Genomic DNA, 9144 nt, shown 5'->3' on the forward strand with positions numbered 1-9144 from the left:
GAGGTCCAGAAAGCAGGATTTTAAAAAGATTCCCAGTTGATTCTAATGTGCAGCCAAGGTTGAGAACCACTGATTTAGAAAGTCAGAGAGGTAGAAGTGAGATGTGGGAGAGGGAGCCAGCTGGGCTGCATGAACTCTGGAAACAAGTTACAGAAGCAAAAAGGGCCCTTGGACCTAAGGAGATAGAAAGCAAAGGTATGTGTCTTGAGGCGAAAAAAGGGGGAAGGAAAGGTGTGCAATCAAGAGAGACAGCCAGCTTTGGATCATTTGTCTTACAGGTTTTCATCTGTTTTCTAAAGTCAGGAATCTTGGTGCAGCTCTCAGGGGAGGATCTCAATAAATACTCCTCAGTCTACCAGGTGTGTTCTTTCCGGGTCATGGTCTCCACTGGCTGGTCAGTTTTGTATTTTTTGGGTGGGGGGGTGTCTCTATGTCATTTATTTCTTCTCTGACCTTTATTATTTCCTTCCTTCTACTTGTTCTGGATTTTCTTGTTTTTCTCTTTCTAATTCTTTAATTTGTAGAGTTAGATAACTTATTACCAGTTTTTCTTGTGGGTTTTTTGTTTTTTTTTTGAGGTAGGCCTGTAGTGCTATGAATGTCCCTCTCAGGACTGCTTTCATTGTGTCCCATAGGTTTTGGATTGTTGTGTTTTCATTGTCATTAGTTTCCAGGATGTTTTTAATTTCTTCTTTGATCTCATTGGTAACCCAAACAATATTTAATAACATGCTATTCAGCTTCCAAGTGTTTGAGTATTTTGGTTGTTTTTATTGTAGTTTATTTCTAATATTATGCCATTGTCGTCTGAGATGATGCTCTGTGTGATTTCAAACTTTTGAATATGGGGAGACTTTGTTTGTGACCCAATATGTGGTCTATTTTTGAATATGTACCATGAGTCCTTGAGAAGAATTTATATTCCGTGGCTTTGGGATTAAGTGTTCTGCAGATGTCATCTACAGACCAATGTATTTCATCAGCATAGATGCAAAAATTCTCAATAAGATATTGGCAATAAAATTTGACAATGTATAAAAAGAATTATACACCAGTCCTGGCCAGTATGGCTCAGTTGGTTGAGCAACTATCCCGTGCAGCAAAGGGTTGCTAGTTCTGTTAGGGGCAAAAATAGAATATTGGGGGCCAGCTATAGTTATAAGAAATATTAAACATGCTCTGTTTAACCATGATTGCCTTGTTCTTATTAAAAGGACATCCTTACCTGGCTAGGAGTTGTACATGCCTGGGACCTGAGAGTCAACCTTGGAATGTCCATTCTCATTCAAGAACTATTTAATATGGAAAGATTAACAATCTTGTCAGCCAAATGGAGCCCCACCCCAGCCCGCATTGCCTACTTCCCCAGCCCTGTAATCCCTACTTCCCCATGTCACATTTGTCAAACCCAATATAAGCAGCTGGTTTAGGGGGGATTGGAGATCAGATTTTTGTGGCTGACCTGCTGCTCTCCCATACTGCCGGCAGTATTAGAATAAAGGCTCATATGTGATTCAACCCTGTCTCTGCTGAATTGGCTACAGTAGTGACAGGCAGCCCAGACTCATTGGTTGTCCAGTTTTACTTCAATTTCAGGTCAGGGCACATATCCAGGTTGGGGGTTTGATCCCTGGTCAGGGTGTATATGGGAGGCAACCAATCAATGATTCTCTCTCACATTGATGTTTCTTTCTCTCTCTACCTTCCTCTCTCTCTAAATCAATAAAAATATATTTTTTTAAAAGTATTATACACCACAACCAAGTACAATTTATTCTAAGTATGCAAAGCTGGTTCAATATTTGAAAAGAAGAAAGCTAAAGAAAAAAATCATATGGTCCTATCAGTTGATGCAGAAAAAGTATTTAAGTCCAACACCATACATGATTAAAAACACCCTCAACAAACTAGGGAGAGGAACTGCCTCAACTTGTTAAAGAATGTCTAAAAAACCTATAACCAACATCACACTTGTGGTGAGAAACTAGGTGTCTTCCCTCTAAGATCAGGAGCGAAGAAAAGTGTCCATTCTCACTACTAGTCTATGTGACACTGGAAGTCCTAGCTAAGGCAATACAAAAAGGAAGGAAAATAAAAGATACACAGATGAGAAAGAAATATACAAATTACTAACATAATTAAGAAATTTTCAAAAAGATATAAACAATGGAGAAATATTCCAAGTACATGGAATAAAAGCCTCAATATTAAGGCCCTGACCAGGTAGCTCGGTTCGAGCACTGTCCCGATGCTCCAAGACTGCAGGATCAATCCCCGGTTAGGGCACACACAAGCACCAACCAATGAATGCATAAATAAGTGGAACAACAAATCAATGTTTGTTTCTCTCTCAAATCAAATTGTTTTTAAAAGTCTCAATATTAAGTATCAATTCCTCCCAACTTGATCTATAGATTCAATGCAATCCCAATTTAAATCCCAGCAAGAAGAAAAAGATGAAGAGGAGGAGGAGGAGGAAGAAAAGAGAAGGAAGATGAGGAAGGGGGAAGAAGAGGAGGAAGAGGAAGAGGAAGAGGAGGAGGAGGAGGAGGAGGAGGAGGAGGAGGAGGAAGAGGGGAAAGAGAAGGAAGAGGAGGAAAAGGAAGAATTAGAAAAGAAATATGAACAACAAAATGGCAATAAATACATATCTATCAATAATTTAATCTAAAAATCAAAATAAATGAACAAGGAAGCTAATGAACAAAATAAACTGATGAATAAAACAGAACCATAGGCATGGAAACATGGAACAGACTGATAAATCTCAGAGGGAAGGGGTGTAGGGGTGGGAAGAGATTAACCAAAGAACTTATATACATACAAGTATAACCCAGGGACACAGACAATAGTGTGGTGAAAGCCTGGGGTGGAGGGGATCAATGGGGAAAAAAAGGATGTATATAAAAACAATTCATACCTAAGAATACAGACAATAGGGTGGTGAAGGCCTGGGGTGGGGCAGGAACCAGGTGAAGGGGAACAATGGGGACATCTGTAATACTTTCAACAATAAATATTTTTTAAGTAAATAAAAAGAATATAAAAAACTTAAAAAAGATACTTTAGGCCCTAGCTGCTTTGGCTCAGTGGACAGAGCATCAGCCTGCAGACTGAAGGGTCCCAGGTTTAATTCAGTCAAGGGCACATGACCAGGTTGCAGGCTCCATTCCCAAGTAGGGGGCATGCAGGAGGCAGACAATCAATGATTCTCATCATTGATGTTTCTAGCTCTCTCTCTCTCCCTCTCCCATCCTCTCTGAAATCAATTAAATATATATTCTTTTTAAAAGATATCTAAGGATTTCTGGCAACTCGTGAGCCAGCAATTGAATGCAAATGTGACTCTTATGGAAGCAATTTTGTAATTCTACTCAGAAACAGGTATATGCCCATCCTGCAACATTCCCAATAGGCAAGGCTTTCATAAAATACTGGTAAAACACCAAAAGCTAATCAAAGTCTAGATAAAATTTAGGGGTACTTCTTAGGAGCCAAGCACCCTAGAACAGTGATGGCGAACCTTTTGAGCTCAGCGTGTCAGCATTTTGGAAAACCCTAACTTAACTCTGGTGCCCTGTCACATATAGAAATTTTTTGATATTTGCAACCATAGTAAAACAAAGACTTATATTTTTGATATTTATTTTATATATTTAAATGCCATTTAACAAAGAAAAATCAACCAAAATAATGAGTTCGCGTGCGTGTGTCATAGGTTCGCCATCACTGCCCTAGAAGTATTCATTTCACTTTTGATATTTAGATTACTATGAACTCCTCTACTCCCATCTGTTATCACTAAAGATACAGAAATGCCCAATTGAATAACATGTTACAAAATAATACACCTTCATACAGTAAATGACTCCACCAGAGGGGAAATGAGTGGGCCTCTGGCTTTTGTTAGCTCACGTGAGTTCCTGCAGGGCTTGTTTAGATCTCTGCAGGTCTGGCAGGTAGTGGGAAAGCAATCCTTCCGCCAGCTGCTCCACAGCTTTGTCTTCCACAGTCAAGTCCTCTATTAACCCTTCATCTGGAGAAGTGTCACTGAAACCTGTCCCCAAGCAAAAGTCAAATTTAGGAAGCTTCTAAGTTGACACAGGAATGAGAGAGTAGTAGGTAGGCAGCGAAGGACTTGGCTGGCGGTGGGGTTCAGCACACATACGTGAGGTAGTACAGGTATCCTTTTCTCTTATGTTAACGTTAACCTTCTGAGTGTCCTCTAAAAAAAGGATTATGAACACTCAAAACATGTTTTTAAGCTACTAGTATAATGTAAAGTCTAGATTAAAAGAATATTAATATATGCAAAATTCTGTATGTTTATGTATTTTTCATAACAGAGGATTTATAGTTTTCAATGGATTGTGAAAGGAAGCTGAGGCCTAAAAGTGGGAAACAATCACTGAATGAAAGCAAGAAATTCTTCTTTTCTAAAGCAGGCAGAAATTATATATATTTTTAAACTCAATTCCTAAAAAACATTTTTTTCATTTTTATGGAAGTGAAAATATGGTTCAACATTTATTTTGTATATAGTTGAGATATTATTTAAATGCAAAAGGGAGGGGTGATGACTGGTTCCTAAGATTTTAGAATCACTGATTTAGAAGGAGAAAAAAATGAGATGATCACATTATTAAAATTGTACTCTACGAGCATTTTTAAACTAATATTAAACTCTAAAACATCTCTCTTTAATCATAACCTGGTAATAATCAGAAACTTCAAATTAGATCATTATATAGAATACGTTTATTACAATACATTGCTTATAACCAATTTTCAAGAATAATTTTTATCACAGATTTAAATTTGGGCAAGATTGAGGAATACAACATGCTGTCATATTCAAAATAAGCTTTTAAAAGAGATCAAAATAAAATAGTATGGTTTTTATTCTGATCCTGAAAAACACATGAACAAAGTTTGGAATTCCCAAAGTTGAAAAGCAATATTCAAACAGGTAAGATCTAATTAAAAACTGAAGTACTCCACAAATGAAATAAAAATATAACGGGGAGCCCTGGCCAGTGTTGTTAAATAGAGTGTCAGTCCATGCAGTCCCGCACTTACGGATATTGTCACTGATGTACCGTCAAATGGGAAGTGAATAAGTATATATAAGTATATCTGAGAATCAATGTCATTGCTTGAGGCTTGATTTCAATTATAGTGCAAACAAGAGCAACTCTCTTTAAGAAAATATAGCCCTGGCCAGGTAGCTCAGTTGGTTAGAGTGTCATCCTGATATGCCAACATTGTGGGTTTGATCCCTATTAAAGGCACATACAAGAATCCACCAATGAACACATAAATAAGTGGAACAATAAATCAATGTTTCACCCTTTTCTTCCTGTCTCTAAAAATCAATCAATAGGTAAAAGAAAATATAGAAAACGTAAGTATTATAGATAAACAAAAAAACCCAAATAAGGACATTTCAATTTAAGGAATAATAACTAACACACCTGCCTTACAATATACAGGATGGGACAAAAGCAAGTTTATATGTGTGAGTAAATGAAACACAGTTTATTCTTGTATTATTATTTATTAATTACTGCATTATTTTCCATCCGAACAATTGTAAACCTACTCTTGCCCCACCTGTCTATAGTATACATTTTAATTCATAGAGCCCCTTCCTACCCTGCCCTAATCTTCCAGTTAATTATTGGAAATGTCCAAGTTTTCATGTTTTCACATACATTTAGTTACTAAGTTCGAGGTATTTTATTGTGGGAAATTAAAGAAAAAGAAAGGGTTCTTATTCTATGCACATAAGAAACACCTGCTGCATGTCTATATCATGTGCTAGTTTCTGAATATAACAATAAATTAGGAAAGTCTCCTTCTGTGAAAGGGTTCAAAACAGGGAACCATAGAATGTGAGAAGTGCCATTAGAGAAACAGAAACTCAGAGGGGAAGTCAGTTTCACCGAGAAGTCTGGGAACGATTCCTAAAGGGGGTGTGGGCATTTGTGCTTGAAGTATGGTAGCAATCATCTCAGGTAGAAACTGTAGTTTAACTCTAACCCTGTTGTTTGGCTTAACAATAGAAAAGTTATTTTGATTTTCTGAATTGTATAAATCATCCCATTTGATTGAATGACCATCCATTGATTGTTATCTTACTGGTTATCGGAGCACATTCTTCTGTACCTGGGAAACAGGACAGCACAATTATCCTAAATTGTTTTAGTGGCCACAGATAATGCATTCCAGTTGACTCAGTGGTCCTAAGACCAGGACAGCGCAATTACTCTAAATTACCTCGATGGCTCTAGATAATGAGTTCCTGGCAACTCAGTGGTCTCAAGACCAGAGGGCTCTAGATAAGGTGTTTCTGTCAATTCAGTGACCCCGAGACCCAAAACTATAATTAACATGCTTAATTCTGCTTCTGTAAACTGCTTTTTTGCGAACCAGGTTCCTCATTCCAAACCCTGGGATGTAATCAATACCTTTGTGATTTTTGCCTATATAACCCTGGAGCTGGGACCATCTTGCTATGAGATTTGGGAATGACTCCTCATAGTCCCGGATTGCAATAAATGTGACTCTTTAATTCGACTTCTTGAGGTGTCCTTCTGTGATTCGCGGGGTATGTTACAACATGCTGAAGCTTGAAGAATGGATGAAATTTCATTTCATTTCCTTTTTTTAAAATGTTACTTATAAAAATTTAAAACACAAAGATGAAAAGTAAAAATACTCTTTCTCAGGGCTTTAGAATCATTCTGGAGTTCTCACACAGCCTTCAAGAAACTGTCTTTGCATACCCATGCAAAAATCCTGTTTTTATCACAAATGAAATATTAGTTGTATTTTTTGCAACTATTCTCTTAAATATATATGTTCATATCCTTCTAAATTAACATATACAGATCTACTACATTCTTTTTATGTTAATAGAATTCTAACATAGTTTAACCAACTCCATATTGTTTTGGACTGAATGTGTGTGTCCCGGCCAAAAATTCATGTTGAAGCCCTAACCTCCGTGCAATGGTATTTGGTGATGGGACCTTTCGGAAGTTTAAATGAGGTCATGAAGGTGGGGCCCCCATGATGAGGTTCTTGTCCTTAAAAGAAAAGAGAACCAGAAGTCTCTCCCTCGACCATGTGAAGATCAGAATGTCCTCATCAGGAACCTAATCTGCCAGCGCCTAGATCTTGGACTTCCCAACCTCCATATCTGTGAAGAATGTCTGTTATTCAAGCCACCCAGCCTATGGTACTTTGTTATGGCAGCCCGAGTAAACTAAGACACCTCTGAATGAGTACTTAGGTTATTTTCACTTTTTGCTATTCCAAACAATGTTGCAGTAAGCTTTCTCCCTTGTCTTTCCATATCCTTGTCACTGTTTTTGTAGGGTAAATCCTTAGAAATACACTGTTGGGACAAAAGGTTGAGCATTTTTTAATAGGCATTGCAAAATTGCCTCCTAAGAGATGGTAACAATTTACACTCCAACTATCTGGGAGCTATTATTTCCAAATGAGTAAAGACAGGATTGAAAGGAATACAATATGGGAAAAGAAGCAGCATGAGGAAAAGTAGGAATACAGAATTTCTCTGAATAGAGAAGGTAGCTGGAGCAGGGACATAATAGTAGTGAGCTATATGAACCACATGGCCAGCCTAGGAGGACCCTTGAGTGCCAGGCTAATGGGTTTGGCTCTTTATTTTAGTAAGTAGGAGCCACTTCAGGCTTCCAAGCAAGGAAATGTCACGATTGGAGCTTTATCTTGGAGCACTGATGTGAAAGCAGTGGGAGAGATGGGGTGGAAGAGACTGGGAGCAGAGCCTTTCCGGTGTAGAGGGAGATTAGCATTACAACCTGTAAGGGTGAAAATACAGAGGAATTGGAAAGTGTATAGTAGAACCCCTAGATCAGTGGTTCTCAACCTGTGGGTCACGACCCCTTTGGGGGTCAAACGACCCTTTCACAGGGGTCACCTAAGACCATCGGAAAACACATATATAATTACATATTGGTTTTGTGATTAATCACTATGCTTTAATTATGTTCAATTTGTAACAATGAAAATACATCCTGCATATCAGATATTTCCATTACGATTCATAACAGTAGCAAAATTACAGTTATGAAGTAGCAACGAAAATAATTTTATGGTTGGGGGTCACCACAACAGGAGAAACTGTATTAAAGGGTCGCGGCATTGGGAAGGTTGAGAACCACTGTCCTAGATTAAACAGAAGTTGGAGGCAAGTGAGAGGAAAGAGTCCAGGGTAACATCGGAGCTTCAAGTCAAAGTGACTTGGCACCATTAACAGGATCAGAGATCTTTTATTTATGGACATGCTGTGAGATTAGTGCAAAAGAACCATGTCAAAGTATCCATCAAGCAGATGAAAAAGCGAGCTGAGAGGGACCCAAACTGCACATATAGACAAGGAAGTCATATTCATAGAAGCAACTTGTGAAGGTGGGGAGAGAGGGGGATCACTGAGGAAAAGCATGACAGAGAAAGGACTGAGCCCTATTTTGGGGTAACCCCTATATTTCTCGAACAAGAGATAAAGGAAAAGGTACATCCCAAATCCTGCAGCCTTTCTCCTCTAGGGCCCCTTATCTGAACCACAGAACATGAGGCTGCTTTGAGTGACCACTTTCTCAATCCCCCCAAGGACGGCACAGAAATAGTACCATTCTGGATGCACAGTCAACCCATAACAATCAGTGGATGCCTTAGGACAGTGGGGCTTAAATCGCTCTGGGAACCGCTGTTGGAATAGGGGTGCAGCAATGTCAACAAGCAAGGCAGAGCTCTGGGTAACTCAGGTTTCTACATTACAAAGCGATCATCTTGACAAGTTCATTCTCAACCACTAGCGTATAACAAAGAGCTAACAATGAGCTGGAGTCATGGAAACGCAGAATGACTTCACCATCCACTGCTTCCAACTCCACCCAAAAAAACCCGCTTCCCCCGGCGGATCTCGTCCCCACTCCCCCACCCACACCAAGCAACAGAGCTCTGGGTAACTCAGGTTTCTACATTACAAAGCGATCATCTTGACAAGTTCATTCTCAACCACTAGCGTATAACAAAGAGCTAACAATGAGCTGGAGTCATGGAAACGCAGAATGACTTCACCATCCCCTGCGC

General features: G+C 38.8%; 1 protein-coding gene across 1 annotated transcript in view; it reads right to left on the reverse strand.

Moving 5' to 3' along the window:
• Positions 1–9144, reverse strand: part of BLOC1S6 (biogenesis of lysosomal organelles complex 1 subunit 6) — a 21764-nt gene that overhangs the window by 4022 nt on the left and 8598 nt on the right. Inside the window, exon 2 of the mRNA XM_015557510.1 lies at positions 3916–4091. Within this exon, the coding sequence (XP_015412996.1) occupies positions 3916–4091 (176 nt within the window). The remainder of the gene's footprint in view (positions 1–3915; positions 4092–9144) is intronic.

The sequence above is a fragment of the Myotis davidii genome, unplaced genomic scaffold, assembly GCF_000327345.1.
Source record: "Myotis davidii unplaced genomic scaffold, ASM32734v1 scaffold46, whole genome shotgun sequence".
Lineage (NCBI taxonomy): Eukaryota > Metazoa > Chordata > Mammalia > Chiroptera > Vespertilionidae > Myotis > Myotis davidii.